The sequence below is a fragment of the Physeter macrocephalus genome, chromosome 2 (assembly GCF_002837175.3).
Source record: "Physeter macrocephalus isolate SW-GA chromosome 2, ASM283717v5, whole genome shotgun sequence".
In the NCBI taxonomy this organism is placed as follows: domain Eukaryota; kingdom Metazoa; phylum Chordata; class Mammalia; order Artiodactyla; family Physeteridae; genus Physeter; species Physeter macrocephalus.
Genome location: NC_041215.1, coordinates 62,918,084 through 62,945,534, shown reverse-complemented (window position 1 = coordinate 62,945,534; position 27,451 = coordinate 62,918,084). Strand labels below are relative to the sequence as shown.

The 27,451-nt window shown below is 38.8% G+C and overlaps 1 protein-coding gene across 5 annotated transcripts in view; it reads right to left on the bottom strand.

The window, feature by feature from the left end:
* Positions 1-27,451, bottom strand: part of GPD2 (glycerol-3-phosphate dehydrogenase 2) — a 134,998-nt gene that overhangs the window by 26,786 nt on the left and 80,761 nt on the right. For all 5 annotated transcript variants that reach the window (XM_007123705.3, XM_028478171.2, XM_028478167.2 and 2 more), the window contains exons 7-9: positions 8,299-8,463; positions 7,326-7,470; positions 230-423 (exon numbers count right to left, since the gene is read on the bottom strand). In XM_007123705.3, the coding sequence (XP_007123767.1) occupies positions 230-423; positions 7,326-7,470; positions 8,299-8,463 (504 nt within the window). The remainder of the gene's footprint in view (positions 1-229; positions 424-7,325; positions 7,471-8,298; positions 8,464-27,451) is intronic.

Below are 27,451 nucleotides of genomic sequence, written 5' to 3'. Positions count from 1 at the left end.
AAAGGACGGTATGTGTTTCACGTGCATGTGGAAAGTAGAGGGAAAAAAGGCAACTTCCTATTGTGTTATAACTTGGCCCTCATAAACCTTCTAGAAGAAGTGGTCAGCACATAAGAGTCAGAGGCGGCCAGGTGTGAAGACAAGTCAGACTGGACACATGGCAGTTACCCAGTGAGAGCCGGAATGGTTTGGGAGATATAAAAGTGGGAGGATAAACTTCATAAGTTACCTTCAACGTCACAACTCAAGTAGTTACGCACTTCATTCAAAATGAAGTTGATGTCTTCTTCGGAAGGAATGGGATGGTGTGTGACGTCAGTTGGAGTGTCGGTGGTGCCAGCGATAGTCATCTTCTGCCAGGGTAAGAAGAAAATAACTCGCCCATCACTGGTCGCTGGGTCAAGAAGTCCCATGCTCTCCGGGCTGGGATAAAAAGAAGGGTCATATATTTCTGAAATTAGCCGAAGTTTGCTCTTAATCTGCATTCTAAAAACTCTTTTATTCACTAATTCTCATATAAACAAACAAGAAACACATGAACTGTTACTTTTATTGCCACTACCCTAATCTAGAAATTCCTAAAAGAAAAAATAATTCTGGTAACACAAAAGGAATGGGGCAAGTGTGATAATAATAATAATATTCCACAGCAGAACTCAGGCCTCTCCACTCAGTAACGCAAGGTAAATTAAGTAAGTGGACTTCCATCTCCAGTTGTTTGGGTTTTTATATCCCTTGGACCATTCACATCAATAATGTCAGCAGTATAAATGTCTATAATTTCTTTCATGATGGTCAATAAAGGATAGCTCCTCAACCTTTTTTCAAGTCTATGAAAAGTATTTTCCTGGGACATTTGACATCTGGCACGTCTTTCAGTTTAAGGTCTCAGAAGTCCATGAGAAAAGTGAAGGGTCTAATTTTCTAGAAACTAAAATGTAATCAAAAAGTTCTTTACTCCGTTGTGCCTGAATAAGCTTGTACCACTTCATCAAATATGAGATTTCTTACTTTATTTCAATTTTACAGAAATCTCAAGAAGTGCATCCATGAGAAAAGGGCTCAGTTTTCTACTACTACCTAAATAACAGTGTACTGGGATATAAGGTCAAAAAGGAGAGTAATATCTTAGCAATGAAAATCTTTAAATAGGCAGAAGATGCTGGTGTACTATGCTGCTAAATTAAGGTTCAAGGACGCCTCTTCTGACAGACTATGTAAAACCTTCAAAAATATTAATCAAGAATTTTTCTAATACCTACTTAGTATTCTAAAACCAAACTGTGAAACACACTTGAAAGAACAGGCAAGTGTAAATAAACGTTAACAAAAATCTGTTCAGCTGTATTATTAAATCATGAGAAACTCTTGTTTTAATGTATCCATGAACCATTCTAAAATTGTGGAGGTCCTGCTAAAGCAGTAGAAGGAATCTGCAAGTGTCCCTTTCAAACAGTTGAACACTACTATCTTCAGACAGCTGTTTCAATTTGACTGAGCTCTCACAAGGAGCCAATGTTAAAGGTATTTTCTGTGAATATATTTTTAGCTTCTATTAATAACATTTCTTGAATAGGAAATATAATTCTATTTGGTTTCAAGAAATCCCTCTTAAACTCACATATTTTATTTTATTTATTTATTTTTTTTTTTTGCAGTACACGGGCCTCTCACTGCTGTGGCCTCTCCCGTTGTGGAGCACAGGCTCCGGACGCGCAGGCTAGGCGGCCATGGCTCACGGGCCCAGCCGCTCTGCGGCATGTGGGATCCTTCCGGACCGGGGCACGAACCCGTGTCCCCTGCATCGGCAGGCGGACTCTCAACCACTGTGCCACCAGGGAAGCCCCAAACTCACATATTTTAAAGGGCATACGGTCAACTATTTATGCTTATCATTCCCTTAAAATTAAAAAAAAAAATGAAACTCAGATTCAAATGTGTAAGGATGAGTCTAAATACTGTTTAAAAGCAAAACAAAAATGGCTTTTTTATGAAAAAGAAACCTACAGTCAGCTTAGCTAATGTATCTTCTTCATTTAAACCATAAGGAGTACTAATATTTCTTTGCAAAGACCCATCAGCCCCATGAAATGCCTGCCATGTCCACACAGCCTTGCAGAAAGAAATCACTATCTGCAGCCTACATGAGACACAGGAGAGAGTAGGCCTCAGTTATTTTATTAAGCACATGCAAAAAGCACCACAGAAGTGTGTCAATCATTTAAACCTTCAGCTAAGATCTCATCTTCACTCAGGGTTACTTACAGGAAATAATTTTACTTTTTAAAAATACATTGAAAACTACAAATATCGAGTATTTTCAGTCTCTGTATGCCTATATTTTTTTCTCTGTATTTGCCATAAAACTCTCTAAAGATCTTAAAAGAAACTAGTTAAAATGTTTTGTAAGCACTGAATTTGATCTTGGGTTGATATGCCCTTAGATTAAATAAGTCATTTTGTGATTAGAAATTAATTCATGAGTTAAAACTTTTAATTTGGTAAATAGTGCTATATTGAAACAAAAGGATAAATTCCATATTCTAATATTTAAGGAACAAATTACATGTTGGTATGTTTTATATATCATCATTTTATGGACCGGATATCATATTATGTGTCTAACTCAATAAACTTGATCAACATCAGCATAAAATTATAATATTCAGCAACTGAGACATGAAATGCTGTTAGAAAAGCACAACTACTGAATCTTTTAAAATCTTTCAGTGCAATAAAAAGCAGTTTAAAGGGTGAATGTGATGGTTACCAACACACACATAACTGGAACCTGTAGAGAATCAACTGCTTAAGTGAAGGCATATGTGTCAAACATAAAATTAACAAGCACAGAGGGAAGCCAAAGCTATTAATGAATGGTATAAAAATTTAAGAATCCACTTGGAAATAACTCTCATCAGTTCTAAATTACCTAATTCATAACTCACCCTTAGGGAAAAGTTTGTTTTCTTACAAATGATTAATTCTGCAAGGTGGCACAAAAGTTTGAAAATGGCTATCAACTATAGTGATGGTATATACAATGCGGTGAGGCATAGGTCTTTCCTCAGTATGTATAATTCACTTGACATCAGCAGGAAAAGCTGGCTGCTAATTTACATGTGTGTCTAGGATTAGATCTAATGAACATTTTTCTCATGCAGACCATTGCCGTCCTGAAGTACCCTTATTTAAACTGAAATCAATTTATTGTTAACTACTTAGCAATCAGTGTTGGAGCTAGCAGTATGCATACACGTTATAGAAAAAAAATTGACCTTTCGTCAGGAATAAAAAGCATCTGTAGGCTAAAAGGAGGAGATGATTATTTTCATGTATTTCAGTCATTTGGTGTATTGTTGCTGCTTTTGTAAGAGCATCTACCCACAACTCTGATGAAAATTCCAGATTTGCTCTTAATACCTTCTTAATGTTCTTAGTGCCTTCAAAAGTAAATGATTTCTGTGTGTTGAGTTTTATGAAATTAAAAACAATCCAGAATGAGAGAAAGAGAGAGAGAGAGAAAGCTGCTACCATGGCACAAGATAATTCCACATGTGGAATGTTAGTTAGGGTCATAACAAGCTTAATAAATTCCATAAAGATACCCTGAAAATAGCCCAGCTGGATACACTGCATACCTGGTCCTCACTCTCCATTTAGCTGCCTAAAGTCGATAAATCAGTAGTTCCTGAACTCATTGCATTGCGAAACTGATCAGGTTCTACTTGAAATGCTAGGCCTTAAGTTATTATCAGCTGGTTTATAGGGCAGCACCAGAAGGTCTGACTCATCTCTGAGGACCTAGAAGAACCCTTGAGTTATAATTGTTGAGTGAGATTGAGAAATCCAGAGAACCATTTCAGGCTGAGATCTCCTGACTCCAACCCACCCAAGAGAATGACTTGATATGGAAAGTAAAACATCCCTCTGGGATGCCAGCGATACAGCTGCTCAAGGTCAGTGCTGAAAGAGAGACCAAACACTTAACCCAGGCTGTAATCCCAAACCAAGGGACTCATCTGAAACAGAGCCTGAACAGGAACTGGGCTGCCAGACCACTCCTCTAAGGTTTCCCACAGGATGTGTAGTGGTTGTAGTTCAAGGTGCTAAAAATGGAGATATTAATTTCTCCCAAAGTAGAATGAGATCACTTACTGCATCTTAGACTGAAATAGACCCAGCTGTGACTAACACTTTCATGACTTATGGGCAGGGGCCCGAAGCTAATGCCTAATTTTTAGGATTAAGAAAGGTACTCTGTTTTGAAAATACTATTATACATGCAGGTGATATATATTTATATTTCTTAAAAACCACCTATCTGCTCTGTTATTAGCATATTATAAAGCATAGTACAGGACATATGGGTAGCACGACTTCCTTCAAGAAAAAAAACTTAAGAGGATATACATTGGTGCAAATATAAACACAAAATTTTATGGAAGGAATCAGAAGGAAATGTTATCAAAAACTGAAGTTGGGGGCATGAGGAAAAGATGGAGGCTTTCACTTTTCATTTTATGTCTTTCTATTTTTCTATAGTGATTATCTTTGTTTATTTTTGTCTACAGGGGTTATCTTGGCAGTAAAATGAAGAATCACATTTTGTTTTTATATTTTAAATCTATATATTTAAAATTCCCTTATAGGTATTATATTAAATTTTAAATTAAAAAAAGCAACAGGGCTTCCCTGGTGGCGCAGTGGTTGAGAGCCCGCCTGCCGATGCAGGGGACACGGGCTCGTGCCCCGGTCCGGGAAGATCCCACAGGCCGCGGAGCGGCTGGGCCCGTGGGCCATGGCCGCTGAGCCTGCGCGTCCGGAGCCTGTGCTCTGCAACGGGAGAGGCCACAACAGTGAGAGGCCCGCGTACCGCAAAAAAAAAAAAAAAAAAAGCAACAATCTCAATTTGGCAAGTTATCACAAAAAAGTTAGTAGGATTCATTCAAAAAATATTTACTGGTCATTATTATGCGCCAGATAATATACCAGGAGCTGGGGATATAGCAGTCAAGAAAACAGATAAAAAGTAAATAAAGAATCATTGTCAAAATGTATACAAATAGGTACTATCGTGAGATAAGGAACCAGAAGCTGAAATGAGCAGCTTCCCAAAGTCACAGAGTTGGCAAGAGGTAAAGTGATGAACAAACAGGAAGTTCGTTACCAAGGTATCACCTGAAGTTACTCTTCATACTGTCTTTGTCTATGTACTGTAAAGAGCAGAATGCCTTCCCATTTTAATGATAGGCAAACTAAGGTTTGCAGAATAAATTGGCTTGTCCCAAACAATGTCATTATTAAGTGGCAGAAATAACACAGGGAATAATACAGAATACTAATAAGTGTCCTCTGGCATCATGCGGCAACAGTGAAGAAGATACGAAACAGAATGTACAGGAAAATATGTTGAATCAAGTAAGATCTAAACAAATGTAAGGATTATGGTGATGTGTGTGTCTATAGTTTAGGTATTACATCTGTACTCTACAAAACGTTAAAAAAAACTCCAAAAAACTTACAAACTAGCTGGCCTTGCATATTTTTACCCAACACAAAATAAATGTATATAATTGGGTCTGGAACTATTTTTGAAAACTTCTCTATATACAAGAAACATTTGCAACATGTACATATATTTACTTCTCTCCTTTTCATTTGAACTAAACTTCTGTTAGCAGTTTTTAAAACTCTGTTAAGCACCACTGCATAAGTTTTTATTATTGAGACTGGAAGCACCTTGGTTTCTCCAGTCCTAAGTGAAAATACTAATGACTGTCTACCAATTACACGTAGACATTTAGAAAATGACAAAGAAACCTTGGAAGCTGGTGGATAAGAAATTTCATTAATATTCCTCTTGGTAGAAGTGTAATATCTTTCTCATTAGAAGTGTGTTTGGTACAATTAGGTATACCTTGGACTCTCTTCAAGAAGACTTAGTTACTGGAAAACTGATAATTAATAAGGCAGTATCATCTATTACATAGCAGGATAGCATTCTAGAAGAATGCAGATATTAAATGAAATATCATGGATCTGTACATATGTTTCATCAAATATGAAAAATGTATATATCTTTTATGGAAAGTTATTAAAATATGGAAGAGATAGCTCTCATCCTAACCACATTACCTAGAAATTACCTTTTTACCCATAATCACATCACCTAGAGATAATCACCATTGGTATTTAACATATTTCTTTTAATCTCTTTTCTATATACTTATATAATGCTTAGATCGTGTTACACATACAATCTTGTATCCTCCATTCTAAACTAACATTGTATCACTAGCGTTTTCTTAGGACACTAATGTTATTTATAATTATAATTTTTAATGAACATATAATACTCCCTTGTGCAGGTACACCATAATTTACTTATCCATTCTCCTAAGGTTAGAAACTGAAGTGGTTTGTAATATTACTCAACTACAAATAATGTCTTAATGAATACCTTGAGCATAAATCATTATTTCACAGAATTATGTACTAGTTTGCCTATTAGATTTACCACATGTAGAAATAAAAATGTTCCATACTCAGCATAGACACACGAATTTTTCCCCAGATGTCTTGAAATGTACATGAGGGGTAATAGTTATCAATTTCTTAGTTAGGATCACATAAATGTTTCTTTTCTAATTTATTAAAAATAAAAAAATATTAAAAATTCAAACACACACAAAAATCTCAGTTTCATGCGCCCATCACCTAACTTTTAAATGATTTTCAATTAATAGCTGTTCTTATTTCACCTCTATCTTTATCTATTTCTCTACCTGTGATTATCTTTGTTAATATGATAAATCAGAAATAATAACCAATTTTTACTTGCTATAGTATTTTTCAAAACACATTTCAAAAGTTATAAACAAGAATACTTGAGTGGTCCTCATTTTCAGATTCTTCATAAGCAAATCTGGGTATTTTATAAAATTAACTTTTTAGTGTCTTAATGAAAATGTCCTTCATGGACATTTTTGCAAAATTATTTTTAGGGTTTTAATGAAAATTAAAATTCAAAAATAGTAAGGCTTAGCCTCTGACGCTAAGTACACTGAAAAAAGTACAAAAATAGATGCCAAATCACTAACTCATAGAAAGGAGTATTGCCATAAAAGCTAAGAAATACACAAGCCTGGTTTGTATTTTGTGCTTTGGAAGAGTTTTGTTTGTTTTTTTTTACTCATTTCTTCTCATTTGAACAGTGAGCTAGACCATCTATTAGTAAGAAAGGTGTGCTACAAGAATAAATGTAGACCATTTCTTGCATCCCTCATTCTCGGACGACGATGGCCGAGGGGGAACACGGGTACCTGTAATAACCAGGCATCACGATGTGGACGCCAGCACTGGGCTGGCAGATAGCTGCGGCATCCTTATCATCCATTTTGCGCACGGTGTCTGTGAAAGGTCCCGTGGCATTGATAACACACTTGGCTCTTACATCAAATTCCTCCCCTGTGAAAGAAAGCAGCGTCAATCACACACCCCATTTGTTTCTCTGCTCACTGACGCTTTGGATTATTAATTCATCTCTTAACTTAACCTATGGAGGAGTATACTGTATGCCACACTAAGTGACACGGGCAACCAGAGTCATTGAGAAGCCACACAAAAGGTTCGCATGTGAGTAAATTTATTGAAACCAAGTCCAAACCGCAGGAAGAAAAACATGCCACTTTTTCATTTCAGCTCTCATTCTAGTTTGCAAAATGCCCGGCATTAAAGTGCCAAATAGGAAGAAAGTGAGTAAATTAGCCGCTTTCTCCTTAAAACTCAAATGTGTGAGCAGTGTTGCTGTGAGATGATATATTTCACAGTGCTGGTTTTGAAGGAAACGATGTAATTTTGAAACTTCGCCCACACGGCCATAGAACTGGACGGGCATGAAAATCTCACCAAAGTTAAAGTGATTGACTTTAACGACAGGTAAATGCACTGCTTATGTCACCTAAATGATACTTTGAAACTTGGCACATTAGTGAATTTTCTTAATAACATGTTTTTGTAAAGAAAACAGAATGCATTCATAGCTGTGGGAATTTTGTGGGCATTTATTATTATCATGATCATCATTATTGTTTAACACAAGGAGGAAAAATTGCCAGGTCCTACAAGGGAAAATTTTCACGTGAAACCAGTCATTGTTGACAATAAGGAATATAATTAATAGGACTCTGAAATCTCGCTTCAATAAAAGAGAAGTGACAGAAAAATTATCATTCAGTCTTTATATAAGCAAGGCTAGATGCTAAGAAATCCCTCCCTGCCTGAGCCTTCGCATACCTGTGAGCACATCCTTGCACCGCGCACCGCTCACGCACTCTTTCCCTGTCTGGGGGTCTGTCTTCTTGAGCAAGCTCACGACCTCCATGTAATTGGCCGTGGCAGCCCCATACCTGGCAGCAGTGAGAGCAATGGCAAGGTTCATCCGTGCGTCGTTGTGTTGTCCTGCAGCAAGGGAAAGCATCAGAGGACGGACAGGAGTCACCTCGAGCCACAGACTGGTGGTACAGAAGTGTGTCACAACAGATATGTCACATCTGTCCCTGTCTCCCAGAATATACATGATGGCTAGTCAGCTCTATAGGGCATTATTTGAAAATACATGGTTTTTCTCGGTCAGGCATTTACCTGCCATTTCTGCAAGTGCACTCTGTGTACCACAAAAGGACGAAAAATCTCCCTTTCCTACAGAGCTCACATCCATTATTTGAAAGTTAAGAAATAAGTCATTATTCTCTCAGTTTGGGAACATATGTATATGTCAGACTTTTCCTAATACAGACAACCCGTATGCAAGAAAGTGAAGCAATTAAAAACTTCAGAATATTTGACACCCCAACTGGTGCTGATGAACAATTTTTATGAATATGTGCTCTATCTAATATTCAAAATCAAGGGCTTAATCTTCCATAGAGAATGTCTCAGTATTCTATAAAAGGATTTTTCTTGGTGTGAATTTTGATCAGAGCCCCTTAAAATGTAACACTTTTTTTAATCGTACATAAAAGGTAAGAAATTCAGCAGGGCAAAATTTAATTACAGAACAATTCCTACCTGTATTGTTAAAGATTTATTGCTGAAAAATCCTAGTTAAAGAAAACTAAGGGGGAGGCGAAGGGGGGAAAGATGATTAATCACTTTAAAATACTGGCATCACTAGAGACTTTTTCTATTTATTATTGCCAGTGGAGTTAACGCTGACCAGGAAGAATTACTCTACAGCACAGGGGCCAGGTTCTCTGTGCCCTGAATAATTAATTACCCAGGGCTAGATGTATTGAAGCAGTGTTCAAATTCCCACACATCGGGATCAGTTCTATCAAGATAGTACTGATAAAGGGATGAATTTATAATGGATATTGTTGTTGATTTACGTTGCCAGCATACCAAACATTTGGTATAAATGTTTTATGTAAAGTTTATTCCTTGTGATTCAGTCTGCACAGGGCCAGAAGCACTACACAGGTAATCGGTTGCAGCTAAAAGGGCACAGTTATAAAGAGAGAATCAATGACAGGATTCTGCCGCCCCTCCCCACAAACATCTTATTCTAGAACTCCTAAACTAACGCAATCAGCCAAGAACCTTTCCCTCAAAATTAAAGCCTCTATCAAGTGGAGAACGTACGTTAAAACTTAACATGCAGAATAAGGAGTTATTTCATCCAAAAATTAACAGAATGAAAGGAGAAGAAAACAACAGCAGCAGTAGCTGAACTATAAGTGGGAAGAAAGAAGGGTAGCATTTCTATCAATTTCAACTCAGCACAACCCTAAAGATGCTAATAGTCAGTAGGTACATTTAAAGTTAAGTTTAACACAGACCTACTAGAGCATGGACTTGAGGATACGGGGAGGGGGAAGGGTAAGATGTGACGAAGTGAGAGAGTGGCATGGACATATATACACTACCAAACGTAGGGTGGATAGCTAGTGGGAAGCAGCCGCATAGCACAGGGAGATCAGCTTGGTGCTTTGTGACCACCTAGGGGGTGGGATAAGGAGGGTGGGAGGGAGATGCAAGAGGGAGGGGATATGGGAACATATGTATATGTATAACTGATTCACTTTGTTGAAAAGCAGAAACTAACACACCATTGTAAAGCAGTTATACTCCAATAAAGATGTTAAAAAAAATTTAAAAAATAAAGTTAAGTTTAAGAAACTCACTTTTATTCACGTAGGGCTCATTTAATATTGGAATATGCTTCACAAAACAGTCCAAAGAAACAAAATAAAAACTCCATTATAGATCTTCTCTTTAAACTAAAGAGATTACACATCTAAACTGAAGGAAGTACTCATTCCACCCAATCTTTCTAGTGAATTTATGTACATAATAATGAAACACCCTACGGGTAGTACAAGAAATCCAAGTCATGTTCCTATGGTAGGGGAACTCTCACCCATCCAAGTGTGCCTTGATTTACACACAGGACGGTTCTCTGGAAAGTTATGTGAAAATCAACTATTTTAAATCCTATATGATGTCACTGTTCAAAGGAACCAGGCAGAAAGCCCACTTATTAAATGACAGATCCCTTTGTAAAGTGGTATTATCTATTTACATGATCATCTGGTAATGAAACTCTAACTTTTGAAGATACAAAATCCTTCTTTTAATACCTTTCTAAATTATAAAATCTCACTGGAGCAGTATTGGTATAGTTCATCAAGCTCTAGTGTTTCTATACTAAGACATACCTCCCTAATTAGTTTCCAAATCCCAATACTTTTGAAGGTAAACAAGATAAACCCCAGTTAAAAGTGTGAGATGGAGGGCTTCCCTCGTGGCGCAGGGGTTGAGAGTCCGCCCGCCGACGCAGGGGACACGGGTTCGTGTCCCGGTCCGGGCCGCTGAGCCTGCACGTCCGGAGCCTGTGCCCCGCAAGGGGAGAGACCACGACAGTGTGAGGTGGAAACAACTTCCTTTGGTCCTTATTTTGCATGCCCACACTGATACCTAGCAGCATCTGCCTTGACTTGAATCAAAAATGTTACTTATTTATGAAGGCCCTCACCTGCCAAAATTCTTCTACTGCCTTTATTCTACTATATAGGGTTGTCAAATTACTTACAACTCCCTGAATGTCCATGTCACTTCACACCTTCTTGCCTTTGTCCACACTAATTCTTTTGGCTGGAAAACCATTCTGGAAGCTCTGGACAACTCCTATTCCTCTCTCATGAGCTGATTCAATATCTCCCATGAAGACTCTCCTTATCTGTGTTGCATCCCTCCAAGGCCAAGTTGTTCATTCCACCTTCTGCATCAACACTGTACCTTGTACATACCATTTTTTATAGTCTTTATGATACTAGTCATCCCTGTATCCATCGACTTAAAAAAATAATAAGCCTTGGTTATGAGTCAGGCACTGTAACAAATGCAAGGAACCCAGTGGTGAGAAAGATACAGGGAGATCTTGGTTCTCCTGGAAGTAGTATCCCACTGTAATTACTATCTATATGATTTCCATGTCTCCTCAGCCCAGTCATGGAAAAGCAGGGTCTTACTTGCTCATCTTTTCTTTTCCTCATCAGTACCAAGCACAGAACAGGTACCCAGTAAGTGTTAAGTTTAGCCAAATTCCATTCGATGTGTTAAATAAACAGGTTTATTTATAGTCTTCTAGATTTATAGAAATCTTACATAATTATATAAAATTTTATAGTCCTTATAGATTTATAGTATTATCTCTAACTATAGAATGGAATGCTTTGTCTCAAGTTAAAAAAACAATTTCAGACATCAGTAAGTTGGTGGCAATAAATTTGATGGGAGCAGGGAAACCCCAGAAATGTGTAAAATCTTAACTTAAACCCAAACTAGCCCTTATATATAAGCTGAATAAGTGGGACAGAAAGAGAAATGGATATGAATGATTCCCTCAAGACTTAACCCTCAAGTTGCCCTATGCTCTGAAGGGGAATAAAAACACAGTTATTATAAGCCCCTAAAAATTGAGGAGTTAAGTAATTTGACTTCCCTCTTGGCCCAGGAGCTCACACCTCTACCCAGAAGTCCCCTCTTTGCAGACATTCAGCTTAATTCATTTACCTGCTTGGATTCAGGGCAGACCTCCCCCTCCCTGACCCACATTAAATTCACCCTTTACCCTGAGATACCCAGATGCTCTCAGTGCATGCTTCCTGTGATACTTGGTATATTTTCACTATTCTTAACTAAATCCCCCCCAACTCCCTTTCCTGACATTTTGAAAGGTATCTATATGCCTCCTGTAATTTTATTTCTGGAGTAAAAAGGTTTTGACAACACTGCATGTCATTGGAATGCCATACAATAATCTCAACTCCCCCACCCAATTGATCTGCTTATTAAGTTTGGATTTTCAAATGCCTTAGAGCCAGGCAACATGATACTATTCACTGATCAGTGAATAGCTTTACGTTGGCACTTACGCAAGGACCCAGACGGGGACTGTGAAAATCTGTTTCCTACTCTGTTCTCCTTTTGCACTTGAAATCTTACATATGTGCACATACTGAACTTACAACACAGACAAGAGGAAGCACATAGGAGGTGGAACTATAACTGTTTTCCCTTGTTTAGAAAAACAAAATACAAAATCTACCCACCAAAGAGATGAAGGTCAGTAGTGGCAGAGAAGGATTTTGCCTTCGTCCGCAATGGCCTTGCACCCAGGATGGTGAGAGATATTTTAAGTGAAAAACATTTTAAGATGTAATTTTCTCTAAGATAGGCCTCAAATATAAATATTTTGGGGACAGAGCAATATAGTTCTCCTCAGAGGGTTTCAAAGTTTGGCAAAAGTTAACATGCAAAATAGCTGAAAAAAAGAGAAACAATCATTGAATGTATAAAAGGTATGAAGAATGAGTAAATATGAAAAAACCCTATGTGACAAATTAGCTGGCATTTTCCTGGTCCTTCAGATCTAAAATTCCATGAAGCTCTGAAATCCTACATACAATCTTCTTTTAATACAGCTTACTGTTAAATGGCCATTTACATAGATAGCCACAGACCAATCTATGGACCCAGAAACCATATAGAAAGTTTAATTGTTAGCAAAAAATTCGTTCTTAATTAAAATAACACTGTCCATAACTTTATCATCAATAAAAAACTGCCACTGTGGAAATGCTGAGAGTATTTCCTTCCACCTCCCTGAGCCCTGACCTGGGTCTTATGCAGTCATGTGGTTACTTCTAGCAGAGGGAAAAAGGATGCTAGTGTGAAAGAAAACCTCCCTAAAGCTTTAATCCCATTTCTCACAAAATATACAGGGCATGCTTTATTGTCTCTGACTGACACTGAGTGACACAGTGACCTCTCTGAAGCTTCTTAACAGTCTGGCAAAGGTAATTCAAAGGCTAACACACCAAACTCAAGCTGATTTAATATAACCATTATATTTAAAATTTTCCTTTCTCATGGGAAGAGTGCAGAGCAATATAGGGGTGTGTGTGTGTGTGTGTGTGTGTGTGCGTGTGTGTATGTGTCTTTGTGTAAGGGGATTACTAAATTCTGGTTTAAGTACATACGATGAGTAAGCTTGAAAAGGAAAAGTCAAATGAGAACATACTTTTCACGTAAATTATAACAGAATGCAATTTCCCCTAAAACTAACTTGTTTATAAAAATGATTATTTGTGTGGGGAGTGGAAGGGATCAGGGAGATGCATGAAACAGTTTAGGGAGAATGTACCTTACAAGACACAGCTCTGGGCTTGGGGTGATTGGGTCATAAGTTTTGGGTGAGTCACTAACCTGGTTGGGGGAAGGTAAGTGATGCACTGCATTCCTCTGGGTTTCAGTGTCCTATAAACGGAGAGGAGCTGGGTGGGAGCCTCTGAAATTATACAATGCATGTAATGGCTACTCTTCAATAGCTACCTCTCTCTTTCAACATTTCACTTGCAATCTCTTCCTCATTTCTGATTTCTCTGACTTTGGCCCAGCATGTTTAAAAAAAGATTGGGATTAATGAAGACCAAAAGATAGGCGCTTTGTAAAGGAAGTCAGAAAAATAAAATGAGAAATAATATTCTTCCATTAGATCTAGAATTATAATGAAATCTTGATTTGATTAGCTTTTATGAGCCACATACTCTACTGCAAAAATTGTCCCAGTTCTTCACCCCTCCCTGTATCCATGCCCGTTGCCAAGAGTCTTCACAGTGTAGGTTCCCACTTTGCCTCTGGAGCCAGCCATGTGAAATTGTTTTGGTCAAGGGAATGTTAGTAGATGTGATTTAAAAAGGAGGCTCTGCCAGTGCCATGAAAATGACATACCGAGGCTAGCCTGCTGGTACCAGAAGGACAATGAGAGGCCTGTGGTGAATTGCCCCAGTCATTCCAGCCCAGGCCATCCTACATCAGCTGACAGACAGTGAGTCTCTGCTGAACCTCCAAACATGAGTCCAAGTTCAGCGGAGACCAGAAGAATTGCTGAGTCAACCCCAGACAAGATCAGAAGAACCACCTAGATGAACACTCCAATGCATGAGCAATAAATCCTAATTGTTTTCATGCTGCTTAGGTTTTATGGTTGTTATGTGGAATTGTGGCAACAGATAACTTACACAGGCAACGTAGCCAATTTTCTAATAACATCAGTCCCAGCTTAAAAACAGGTTCTATCTTCGAGACTGCCTTTTAAGATGGCTATTTAGAACACAATTAATTTTCCTATAGAAATGCTATAAATAGATGGTGGTAGGTGATTAAATTGTGGCACAAGAGCTATTTAGTGCATGGGGTACCTGAATAAGGAAATTAATAATAGCCTCGATGCCCACCACCCCCTACATTCACCCTAAATCTCCAGGCTGACCAAAGCGCTCATCCTCGAATAAAACTCAGCTCTTTCACACCTCTGACTTTTCGCTCATGGTATCCCTACTCCATGGAACATCTTACCCTTCCTGGTAAACTATTCAAATGTTCACCTTTCTTTCATGAAACCTTCCCTGACTCCTCTCAGACACAACAGCCTTCTCTCCTCTGTGCTTCTGCAGCACTATGTACATATCCTTATTACAGCACAAACTATTTTCTAAATAATTGCATTCAACACTCACTCATTTATTGAGCAAATATGTACTACACGCTTTTAAATGTGCCAGGGATTATGCTAGGAGCTGGATTTACAACAGACACCCAAACAGACATAGTTTCAGGCCTAGGGCACCTTGATTCTAATAATATGTTCCTAGAAGATAGAGGGCATCTTATTCAATTTTGCTTTGCCAGTGCCTAACATAGCATTTGCTACCTGGTAGACATTCAGATATTTGATGAATGCATGAATAAATGAATGAACATGATTATAGAACTCAATCACAGGTCAGAGATTGTTCAAATATGGGAAATGTTCTTAGGTCTTAGAGATTCTAGGAACAGCCCCTAACCCCTAACCCTACCCCCACTATAGCTGTGGTTTCCACTGAACCAAGGGACTACGGTCTCTCTACCTAGCTACCCAGCAGACAACAGAAACAGGAGGATGTCTTCTACCACAAACTTTCTGGTCAAACTACAAGCAAAAGAAAAAGGCGAGTGATAAAGTTAAAGCAAGCAAGGGCTTGATGTTTGATCAGAACAGCAAGTGGCATATCCCTTTAACAAATATTGATTGAGGACATATTATGAGCCAGGCATGATGACAGGCATTAGGGATCCAGTGAGCAGGGAAAATAAGCTAACCCTGGTCTCTGCTGTATGGAACCACATTCTAATGGGGAAGACAGGTAAAGTCAAGTAAAACAAATTAAAGACAATTACAAATTGCAATAACGGCAACAGAAGGGAAAATAGGGGGCAGGGAGAGCAACAACCTGGGGAGTTAAGGAAGGCAGGGCAGTTAGAAAAAGTGGTCAAGATAAGCAAGAAGTAGAGAAAACTCAGGGAAGATTAAGTCCTAATAGCAAGACCACCACCTATAAACTTTAATCACTGCTAAGGTGCAGTTATATCCAAAGCTTATATGAAGCATAAACTATCAGAAATGTGACTATGGTATTAGCACAACTACATTTGATTAAACAGTGTCTGCAAAGTGATTTTTTGTCATTCAAACTTTAAAGCAGTCACCTATAGTTTATATATATCAATACTTATCAAGAATTAGGTTTAGAAATCTTCCTGGTTTAGAAATCTTTTTGCAGGAAATGTTTTCTAGTATAGACTGGTGAAACTCAAAAGCATAATATTCGAAGTTTATGAATTGGAGTAATTTGCTGTCACTTATCCATACTACAGTTCTCAGGAAGGGACACCTGTTAGCCCTGAGCATGTAATCATTTTTACTATCAAATACAAAGGTACAATTAAATACAGGCACAGAATGTGACCTGCATCATAATTCTGCCCAGCCCTTCTCTTCACAATATCCTTTTCATTATCGCAGGCCTTTTGTTCCTTCATCTTTCTTTTGTCTCCCCCTAAGTTTTCGAATAAGCTATTTACAACCTGAATAATTAGCAATCAGCGTGGATCTGTGGTCTCTGGCCCCGTGTAAACGAAACACTGTGAAGTGCCTTAACATGACATATTTAAGTACATAAAAGTTTCTATACCCTCAGGGCTTTCCTTTCTTGAAAAAGTTTTAAATGAATATAATGAAGAGTAAGTTTCCTACTTTTCAGATACTTAGGAATCGAGCTAGATTTGAATGAACATAAAACCACATTTAAACTTCAAACAACAGAATGCTTTGGGTATTCATTTTCTCTCATCTGTGCAAAAATGTCTATACATCAGTTTACGGAAAAGACACCCACCCCTCCCATGCAGAACAATTAAATCTCTCTCTAGTACAAGTCAAAAATAGGTTTTTATACTTTTAAGGAAGAAAAAGGAAAAAGGAGCAATGTGACAAAAATTAATTGAAATGAAGTTGAAAAGTCAGGAAGCGTGACACACTATAGAGACTCTTTTACAGACCATACATTTATGTGGCCTAAAGCCACAGGTCATCCTCCTTAGTTGTTTGTGAGATGCACCAGTCACTGATAAGCACCTTTGAGGGTAAGGGTCTTTCTTTACTGAGAGCAGCCATCTGGAATGCATGGCATCTTAACCCAAGATAACTGACCTGAGGATGCTTGAGATTTATTTCTTTAACAATTATACTTACTAAACACCTACTATGTGCCGGTCAGTGAGCTCAGTATCACTGTGGGGAGCAGATTGAAACGGATTGGCTCAGCTACCCCAGGACTCTGAGAACAAGAGCAAGTTTACAGTCCAACTTGGAAAGGTCGCAAGTTCCAAAAAGTCTCTCCATTTCTGAGCACTTTTCCTTTCTCTTTCCTCTGCAGTTTTCCTAAAATATCACCAAGCATAGTGCTCCAGACATACCTCTTTTTCTCTCTTATGTTACAGGAAGATCTGCAAGGCTTTGCTCATAGGAGTGTGGACTTAAGTTCAAGCCTCATCTCAGCCAACCGTGAAACCTCACGCTAGTTGCTTCATTTAAGGTGCTAGTCATTCATCTATACAGGGGGAATGACAATGGGATTGCCAGAGGTCGAGGAGTGAGATAGGGGATGTCTGTTCTGACATCATAGTTCTCAATAAACATTAACTATTATTATTAAAAGGTTAACAAATGTACTGAAAAGTCAAGACCACTTTGTACCTTAATTAAAATATATCACTAGGGCTTCCCTGGTGGCGCAGCGGTTGAGAGTCCGCCTGCCGATGCAGGGGACAGCGGTTCGTGCCCCGGTCCGGGAACAAAAAAAAAAAAAAAAAAAAAAAAAAAAGATATCACTACTGCCCAAAATACTTAAAAAATAAAAAACAAAAAGAAAGCTCTGTATACTTTCTAGTTCTAAATGGTTTCTTGCTCATCAATCTGGCAAGCTTTTCCTGAAACGTGCTGACAACTAATCTCTAAGCTCTGCACTTCCTGAACACTGCCTGCTCTTTTTTGTTTCTCTTTCTTTCTCTTTACGTTTTACCACTGATGCGCAAGGTATTCTTTTCTGTGTGCCATCAAGGATAGGAAGACAGGGGAGTGATTTTCAATCCAGAAGAAAAACAGCATTGACAGGATAACAGTGTGTTTGGAAATATCAGAATCACCAAGTCTTCATCCAGAGGACTTCATTTTCTTTTAAAAATGGGGGGCCTCTGCCAGTTTCTACCAAGGAAATCAACACTTGCTATAAACTGAGAAAAGTCAAAAGATCCAAGTTCTAATGCCTCAGATAGCCACTAACTGGATGTGTTTCTGTAACAAATAACTGTCCGGGTTTTGTTTGTTTGTTTTTGCTTCCCAGCATCCCCCCTTCTCCCCATCACAGAAGCCTCGCAAGAGGTAGAGTCTACCTGTCCCCCGCACACGGACCTCTAACCCCACTCCGCCAATCAGATGCTCCCCACACAGACTTCAGTCTAGAGCTAGTGACCCAGAGAACCGGACACGGAGAATTCAAAGGTGGAGGCCAAAGAGCAGCAGCACCGTCCCGTACTAGGGGTATGGGGACAGAGATGTCCACAGCGATGGCAGACTGAGACACGAGGGGCGGTAATCAGCATTAACGTCTTTGGTGCACCAGCTCTGGGATAGGGTTGCGCCTGCAGCTTTGGATGCTGCCATTATTTATATCTTCAGCAGCTTTCCCAGCATCGCTGCCTGTTGTTCAGGTCCTCTCAAAAAGGTTTTTTCTCCTTAAGTCAGCCCAATTTATTTTTCTTTTGCCTGTGACTAAAAACCTGGGCCAGTCCCAAGCCCTGTGCTTCAGTTTCCTCGCTGCTGGAGCCACAGAGTGGAACTTCATGATCTCTCTGGTTCCTTCCAGCTCTACCAATTTTATAAGCTGCCATTCCAAAATGTCAAATAAGCCAACTGAGAGTCGAATTCTATAACGAAGGAAAAGAAACCCTTCAATGGGAAACAATCGACCTCTCATAAAAGGACTGGCAAAAGTGAGCGATTCCTTTCACTTACCTAGGACCATCTCCCAGGCCCCGTCTCCTCATTTGTGTGTGAGTACATGCACACAACTTTTTACAAACCCACTGGAATGGCTCCACCTGCCCCAAGGGTGATTCCGAGTGTGAGGTACATAATAAATAACATGGAACCATGTCCTAAGGACCAGCTGGGGAATTCTAACTGGAAGCAACCTTTTGAGAAGCTTTATCGGTTGCAAGTGAGTCCTGTATCTTATCAGATTTCTGTCTCTAATCACGGGAAGATTCTACACCTTATCAAGTTGTTATCAAATCAGTCTGACCAGAGCCCAATGTCCTGATTGAAAAGAATGTGTACTATCACATGAACAAGAAAAGCAGGCTCTCAGCCCAGGGAGAGCACTGCGCCTGGAGACTCAGAACACCTGAGTCCAGGACACAGCAAGTCACAGACTGACTTGATGCTGGACATATCCCTTTACCCGTCAGAGCCTGTTTCTTCACCTGAAAAGCAGAGTTAACACCAACTTCTTTGCCACTGAAATGATCAGGTTAGAGCATACAGAGAAGCATTTGTAAACTGGGAAGCACTGTAAGAATGAAGCTATTATTGTCAACAAAGATTTCCTTCTACTAAGTTTACCTTCCCTCTCTCCTTTTGTCTGAGATAGCCTTTTACTTGCTATCCAAATCATAAGCGTTCCTCAGTTTTCAGAATAATACCTCTGAGCAACCCAGATTCAATGTTTATTTAGAAACTTAATTTGGGGCTTGAACTCCAAAACAGGAAGAAAAGTAAGGATTTAATTCTCTTTGTAACTACAAAAACAAAACTTTTAGATTCAATTGACAAATATATCTTTAACAGATATTGTTTCAAACTATGGTAAAAAATATCCAATTGTTTTTGCTTGAGCTTGCTACGTACTAAATAAGCAAAATCCTGATCTTAATTTGGTCATTTAAATAGGTTTGCCCTGCTGGAAATTTTTTTTTTTTAACAGCATTCATGAGTCATGGATGACTCATGTGAGCCACGTGGATGTTTTGTTTCTCCCAGGAATTAATAAATTAAGGGCAGGGACTTAGTTCTACCCACCTCAACCATCACCACCACCGATTTACCTCCAGAAAGGACAATAGTGCCAGGCATGTAGGAAGCTACTAAAACATTTGTTGTCTAAAGTAATCAATTTATAATTCAATAGTCTGCAGTCAGCTAGCGCCCATCAATTTAGTAGAGCCTTATCACCTTGAGAGAAGTGAAAAAATAGATATTGTGAATCCTTACAGCCAAGATCACATGAGGAGGCAGAAGACCGAAGTGCAAATATTGTGAGAACCAGCTTAATAGGGCTCTTCCTTTAATGTCACTACCTACCTGCGATCAGCTAGTAGAATATCTAGCTGACATCTCCAAGATAAAAAAAACACGAACAGAAAGTTTATACACAATGTAGTTATCAATGAAATTATGTCAATATTGCAACCACACACATCAAATACTATGCCAGATGCTCTAGCCATATTTTTAAAGCCAACAGATTTGTTCTTCTGGAAAGATGAACACAACCGAGAAAAAAAAGACTAGACATAGTAAGAAAAAAAGATCTTCTACTTTGAGAAAGTAGCTTGAGTTGTAACTTACTGATGACTCAGTATGACTGTTCATACTGTTCAAAAGACTAGAAAATAGATAACTGCATTCTATTATCTAATTTGAAAATGTTCATTTCTAAGTAAAAGAAAACAACCCATTTCCTGACACACGCATAAAAAAGTTTTGTTTCATTGCTCTAACCTTCAATGATACTTCAACTTCTGGCTGGCCAATCTGCAACTCATAAAATTTGAATATGGACAGTGTATTAGATGACATTGAAAATTCTCTTTAATTTAGTTGGGTATAATAATGGCATGGTAGCTTTAAATTATTAAAAAATAAAGAATAATCCTTATCAGTTAAATATGCTTTAAAATGTTCTAGGTGTGGGGATGGCACACTTTTTCTGTAAAGGCCATTCGATCTCTATCGACCTACTCTACTCTGCTGTTGGCAATACCTAAATGAATTAGCATGGCTGTGTTCCAATAAAACTCTATTTTACGGACACTGAAATTTAAATTTTATGTAATTTCGTGCCACAAAATTTAACCATTTAAAAATATAAAAACGATTCTCGCATACAAAATAAGAGGCAGGTAGGGATTTGACCTCTGCTCTAGGAGAAAAAAAAAAAAAGAGAGAGGGGAGGGAAAGAGAGGGAGGGAGGGAATAGATAAAATAAGAGTACCCGTGAGTTGATAATTGTTACAGCTGGAGATGGTACACATCAGTTCAAAATCCTACTTTCCTTCATGTATGTTTGCAAGCTTTGATAATAAAAACTTAAAATTTTATAAATCAATGAAGGGAATCCTTTCACAATGTATATGTATATCAAATCATCACATTACATACTTTTAAATATCTTACAATTTTATTTTTCAATTATACCTAAATAAAGCTGGGGGCAGGGAATTAAAGCTTTAAAATGGGAAAGAGGAAGGAAAGAAGCAGAGAGGAAGGATGGAGGGAAGGAAAGGAAGATTATTTTTCCTGCCACCATCACCATTATGCTTATGGGGCTCCCAGTGACAAATCTATAGTTAATCTGGTTCATGTGAAGTTTCCTTTACCCTGCCACGTGTTGTCAGACTTTCCACACCAATAAAACATGGTTGTTTAGAACTCCCTCTCTGGGGGAAAATAAACTGACAATAGAGCTAATCAATGCCCCTGTACTTGAGAAAGACACTTCCAATATTCTACACAGTTTGATTGAAATCTGCACTCAATAAATATTTAAGAGTTTAAACAAGAAAAGATTGAATAAATAGGCTATAGACTCATTTCTGATAAACTCTTACATAAATTAAAATTAAATAGTACCATTAAAACAAATTTTTCACCAAAAAGGTTGCAATGAATGTCAAAAAATTTTCCTTTTGTCTCTGAAATTCTGGAGCATGGTAACATGCAGCAAGACTCAAACGTAAAAAACTAACTAAAAACAAACGAACAAAAACTAACCACACCCTCACATTTCTAATAATTTCTTATAATATAAAAAAATAAAGTTAGATGCTACACAGTGCTCCACCAAATTGAAAATACATTTAATAGTTTTACTTTCAACTCTTAAATACAAGGCTGGGACATCCCATAACTATTAGTAATGTTTTCACTTTTGTTTTAAAATGAAAAGTAAAAACAATACCATGCTCCAGCGAGCAGAGTTTCTTTCCCATATTCCCAGCAATTCTCAAAGTCTTCCTGGAAATGCTAGTCAGTGGTTACTGTCAAACAAAGATCATACTAGTTTCTATCTGAGACGGTCAAGGTACACTCACCCAGCTATAATTACTGACAACCTTCAACTTGCAGGCTCAGCCCTAAGCAGTCCCTGAGTTAATCCTGATGGCACATGACAATATACGAGGAGTCCCAGCCCTCCAGAATTAGAATCTGACCACAAACTGTTACCTGCAGACCGGGAATCCCTAGACAAGGGAATCCCTGGTGTTTACCAGGCTGCAGTCTCTCCTGCCATATACACCAAGCATTAGAGTCCCTGCCCAATATTGGACTTGCACTCTCTGTTCCTACTTGGGCTAGAACTCTGCTCTCATCTCAGCTTGCTTGACTAGAGCTCTGACATTCTGCCTAGCTCTTCCTTTAAGTACTGGCCCCTCTCTCTCTCCATTTCAAGGAGATGCCTAGTATCCTCCATAGATTCTCCCTTCTCCCAAAGAATCCCCAAAGTGCTGCCATGCACTTGACTCCACGGAGCATCACTTCACTGAGAAAACTGCTTCCCTGCTCAGACCCACCATCAGTCTCCCGCACGCTGATGAGGAGTCCTGGGGTTGTCAAGTCAGCTGAGGCAGGCGGTTAGGACTGCTAGCCACTCCCCTTGGAAGACTGCTCAGAGCCAGGCTAGACCTTGAGCCTGCCTCTTCCTGGTTCACTTCTCTGCTTCTACCAACCTGCCTTGGGAGAGCCCTGCCCTCAAAAGTTATTGAAGGGTGTCCATATTTTAAGGGTAAAAAACAGTTTAGCAGATCTAGCCACGGTTTAGTGCTGCCGCATATAGCTATCTATAAGAGTAGATTCTGTGAACGTCTTACTGCCTATAGAAAATACGAAAAAGAGTCACTCATCTATCCTTTATCAATACCATAGTTCAGGATACAAATTCAAAGTCAATTTTACTTTATGAGCTTTAAGTTCACCTGGTCACAAATAAAAAAATTAAATGTCAAAAATATTGAATTCTAATTAAAAACCTAAGCCTAAGAATCAAAGACCCAAACAGACTATTCACCTTGAGAGGCCAGATTATAATATATTACTCCATTAAAATGCAGCAACTTAAAATGCAGCATATTAGTCTTCAACTTAACATATGTCTCAAAACTTCTCAGGAGCACTGCACAAAGACGCTTTTGTAAAACAACCTCACAGCACTTTGGTGTGACCGTATGTTCATTAAAAGGAAGTATTACTACTTACATACATAAGGTACATAATGAATTCAGTATGTGTCTAGAGTTGGCTAATGCTATTAAAGCACACGCCAAAAGCACAGACTATAAATCAAAATGCGATTTGTCAAAGTAAGATCTTACTATGATACAGGTTAGAAATAAATAAGTAAACCACTGATGTTCTGATATGGAATTAGTGAGGAGAGCTAAGCCCAAACTGAGACCAGGTGGCAGGTGACATCCCTTTGTTCTATCTATAGCTTTGGCTATTCCTCTCTCTCTTCCACCTGGATAAGTACAAAATTAGCATGCACCAGGCATTCTTCACTCCCCCAAGGGTTTATATCTCTAACACTGCTTTAAAGACTGATATTCTTTCCAAAATGTCGACATAAGCCAGTTGGGCAGTTACGGATTTTTTAAAGCCCACATTACCGAAGTTTTAAAAAATCTAGATTTCTCTTAAAACAGAATTTGTAAACCACTTGACATTAGTTTATTAACTCACTTCCAAAGTGAGGACAATTTAACAAAAGACCAGAAAAGGCTGACATATAGTAAATAAAAAGGCCAAGCCACAAAGACAACTATCAAAAATATAAGAAAATCTAGTCAGTGAATGATGGAGTTGTCAAGGAACTGTGTGCAAAGAGACGGATACTGCTTCGTGTATTATACCTTCTTTTTCCTACCTCTTCCCCTCTCTTTCAGCCTGGGTTCCTTCAAATCAGCATAAAATCTCATCCAAGACTCTCCCATTAACCACCCAAATATGGTCCCTAGATTCTGAGTTCCCTGCATCAAATGCTGTTTTCATTCACTGATGCCCACTGCGTACAGAATTCAAACGTAACTCCTTAGCATAGTATACCTGATCCTCCAGGATCCTGGCCCTGTTTGCCACTCCACACCTCTACACTTGATGCTCACACCCTATACAACTGCTTCCTGTACTCCGTGTGCCTTCATGCCTTTGGCCACAATGTTCTTCCACATCCTCCCTCACTGACCTCACCTAGCTATACTACTCCATCTCAAAATTTGGTAAAGTACTGCTTCCTTATGGAAGCTTTTCTAGGTCTCCACAACCACCTTAGGTATATGCCTCTTGTAGAATTTCTCACACGTACGGCAAACCATCGATTTCAGTGTCTGTATTCTCCAAAGAGCTTTTGGAGGAAAAGAAACATTTTGCATTATTCTGTGTATCTCCAGGACCTATCAAATTGCCTGGATTTTACATGGTGCTAATATATGGTTACTGAATAGATACATAAATAAATAAAATTGCTAGTTGTAGGAAAAAAAAAACTTAAGAATACTATCCTAACTAGAACGATATGAATCTACACATTATTTCAACTTGCTATGCAAATGCTTTCCTTGCAGTCCTTCTAAACATCCCAAGACTAATACATTAAGGCCAATCTTGATGAAGAAAGTCAGAATTAATGAAAAGAAAACCTTAGAAAGGGCTGGTACTCAGTTTTACAGTCTACACAGACGTGACAATCATACAGCTTAAGCCTAGACCTAGAGTAGACACACTTCAATTCAGAAGTAACACATGTCTACATTCAGTCAGCTTCTTCCCAAGAATCAGAAATCAGGAAGTTCAGCAGTGTTTACGTGGAAATTTGTTTGTTTTGTTTTGTTTTTCCCATCTGAGTCCTGGATGGACTCAAAGGCTATGAGGTGAAACGTAGGCTGGTCAAGAAGCCCTGCAGTTTTTGGGAGGAGCAACTTCAGCAGCAGAAACATGAGGCTAAAATTCAACTACTTCTTATAAGCCATTTTCCAACATTTCTTCAGAAGCTCTCACAGCTCATGCATTGATGGGGGAAAATAAGGCTTTTCACAGTTTCCCTTTCATAGATTGATCAACTGTACATACAGAGAGGGGCTTCCCTGGTGGCGCAGTGGTTGAGAGTCCACCTGCTGATGCAGGGGACACGGGTTCGTGTCCCAGTCCGGGAAGATCCCACATGCCGCGGAGCGGCTGGGCCCGTGGGCCATGGCTGCTGAGCCTGCGTGTCCGGAGCTTGTGCCCCGCAACGGGAGAGGCCACAACAGTGAGAGGCCAGACTGCGCTCCACAACGGGAGAGGCCACAACAGTGAGAGGCCCGCATACCGCAAAACAAACAAACAAACAAACAAAAAAATGTACATACAGAGAACACCCAGGTGGATACAAGGGCTCCTCAGTGCTACAATGGTACAGAATTTTCTGGAGGACCCCTGTTTTATTCTGGACACAAGGATCCTGGACATAAGGAAACCTGAAAGCAATGAGAGTGGTCACAATCCACTGGACAAAGGAGAGAAGCACTCAGTGTTTCAGTGGCTGCTACTTCCTCCAGCCCTTGGAAACATCCCTCCCTGTGGAGCTGGAGGATGGATTTGAAGGTCTGGGGTAACTTAACCTCCCCAAGGCTGCCTTCAGCCCTCACATGCTGACAGAGATCTTCTCACCCAGACTGACTACCCTACACGAAGTGCCATAGGTCTCTCTGAGTGCGAGTTAGGAAAACGTTTATGGTACCTTGTTTTAATATGTGCCTCTGCCCCATCCTAGACAAGGCACAATTTCTATATGAAATACGGGTAGTAGAGGTGGAGATTAGAGCATGTTTTTTCTCCCCAGCTCTCTACTACTCAATAGCCTTCTACATTCCTGTCACTTTGTTGGTTCTGCTCTGAATTCCTGAGACTTGGTTTCACCTCGTTTCTGCGTGGCACTGCTCTCTGCTTTGTAGCTGTCATTGCAGCCAGAAGAACAATTTCAATAAGAGCACACAGGATCAGGCCCCCGTGGTGTCTCTAAAATTTCAAGTTCAGTTTCTGTGAAAATGCTTACAATGCCATAATTCAAACAGAATTAAGAGGAGTAAATAGTATGAAATTTGTGGCTCAAAATGTGCACATAGTGAGGGAAGACCACCTACTCAAAATCGGATGGCCCGGGAGCACTGGGGGAGGGTTGCATCACGGAGAGCCACCCAGCACGCAGAAGGCCCTCAGGAACAATCACATGTGCTCAAAGGCTTGAAGATACTTGAATAACAAAAAGGGGACCTAAGTTTACAACCCCTCCTGCCACGAAATATAAGGAATCTGAAATAGAAAGACACAAATAAAAATGACTGCTTTTACGTATGAAAAAAAAAAGTGGGGGAAGAAGATAAGTTTCAGACAAAACTCTAAATCGAAATGTATGGGGTAAGTTAATGATGTTCACATTTGTCGGGGTTGGAGAGGAGAAAGGGCCAAAGTTACATTAAACAGCAAATGTAGCAAATTAAAATAAACTTCAGAGAACGAGGTATTTAACTGCATCTAGGTATTTATATATTTTAAATATTACTCTAAACTGTATGTTTGTTTCATTATATTTGTGTTAATAATGTTTACATTTGGCTCCTTTTAAATAAGATCTTTTGCTACTTAAAAAAATAGACATAATTGAGTGGTGAAATGTTCTTCTCTCTTTATTCATACTGAAGGATCGTGAAGACATGAGTTTTACCCAAAAGAGACGAGAAAAAAGAATATACAAATAGAAGATAGAGGGAAACGATAAAAATACATATTAATCTTGCTTTACACCAAACATGTTTCTTATAACCCCCATGTACTGTTATTTATTTTTTTTAATGTTTTTTGAAGAGGCAACTATTGAAAAGGATAATTTGGGTTTATATTATTCTCTTAAGGGGACAAGAGTAGTGAATTTGTCTGATTTGTAAATCCTGAGGGTATTCAGATTACTTTTTAAATAATAATGTATTTACACCCCTTCTTTTGCCAAAACAGATTTGAGGTAACTACTGAGGTACAATGCTTTGCACACAAAAAATTATCGAGAGAGAGAGAAAACCCTCTGGAGCCTCTTCTCGGCTGACTTTCAGTCACAATTTGTCCTCTGTAAGGAAAAGGAAAACTGCATGAAATCCTAAGCCCACTCATTACTGTATTTCTCAGGTTAAAAAT